Source organism: Wasmannia auropunctata, unplaced genomic scaffold (assembly GCF_000956235.1).
Source record: "Wasmannia auropunctata unplaced genomic scaffold, wasmannia.A_1.0 LD336103.1, whole genome shotgun sequence".
NCBI classification, from domain to species: Eukaryota; Metazoa; Arthropoda; class Insecta; order Hymenoptera; family Formicidae; genus Wasmannia; species Wasmannia auropunctata.
Window position 1 is genome coordinate 1,755,798 of NW_012026787.1, and position 643 is coordinate 1,756,440.

Below are 643 nucleotides of genomic sequence, written 5' to 3' on the forward strand. Positions count from 1 at the left end.
TAGCGATTTGTATTTAAAGACTGACGTGCTTCTTCTCGCGGATGTTTTTGAGAATTTTCGTAACACGTGTATAAATAGTTATGGACTTGAACCCGCGCATTATTATACGTTACCGGGATATACTTGGGATGCCATGCTAAAATTCACAGGTGTTCGATTCGAGTTACTCACTGATATTGATATGGTACTATTTGTGGAACGCGGGATACGCGGTGGTTTGAGTCAGTGTTCCAGTAGGTATGCGCAAGCTAATAATAAATATATTTCATCGTACGATCCGTCGATACCGTCTTCATATCTAATGTATTTTGACATAAATAATCTTTATGGTTGGGCAATGAGTGAACCGTTGCCGTACGCGGGTTTTGCATGGGTCAAGAACGTCGATTGTCTCGACGCGATATTATCTGTACCATCAAATGTTGGTTACATTGTGGAGGTCGATCTTGAGTATTCGTCCGATTTACACGATATTCACGCGGATCTTCTGTTTTGTCCGACGCGAAGTAGACCGCCGGGAAAACAAAGTGAAAAACTTCTCGCCACACTTTATAATAAGGAACGTTATGTGACGCATTATCTCAATTTGCAGCAATGTGTGCGTCATGGTTTGCGTGTAACGAAAATTCATCGGATATTGGAA

At 41.4% G+C, this 643-nt stretch overlaps 1 protein-coding gene across 1 annotated transcript; it reads left to right on the forward strand.

The window, feature by feature from the left end:
* Nucleotides 1-160: 160 nt before the first annotated feature.
* LOC105457920 lies at nucleotides 161-643 on the forward strand (the record flags this gene model as incomplete). Its single annotated transcript, XM_011702873.1, has 1 exon — nucleotides 161-643. A coding segment is annotated over exon 1 (462 nt), but the record flags the coding sequence as incomplete, so codon positions are not given.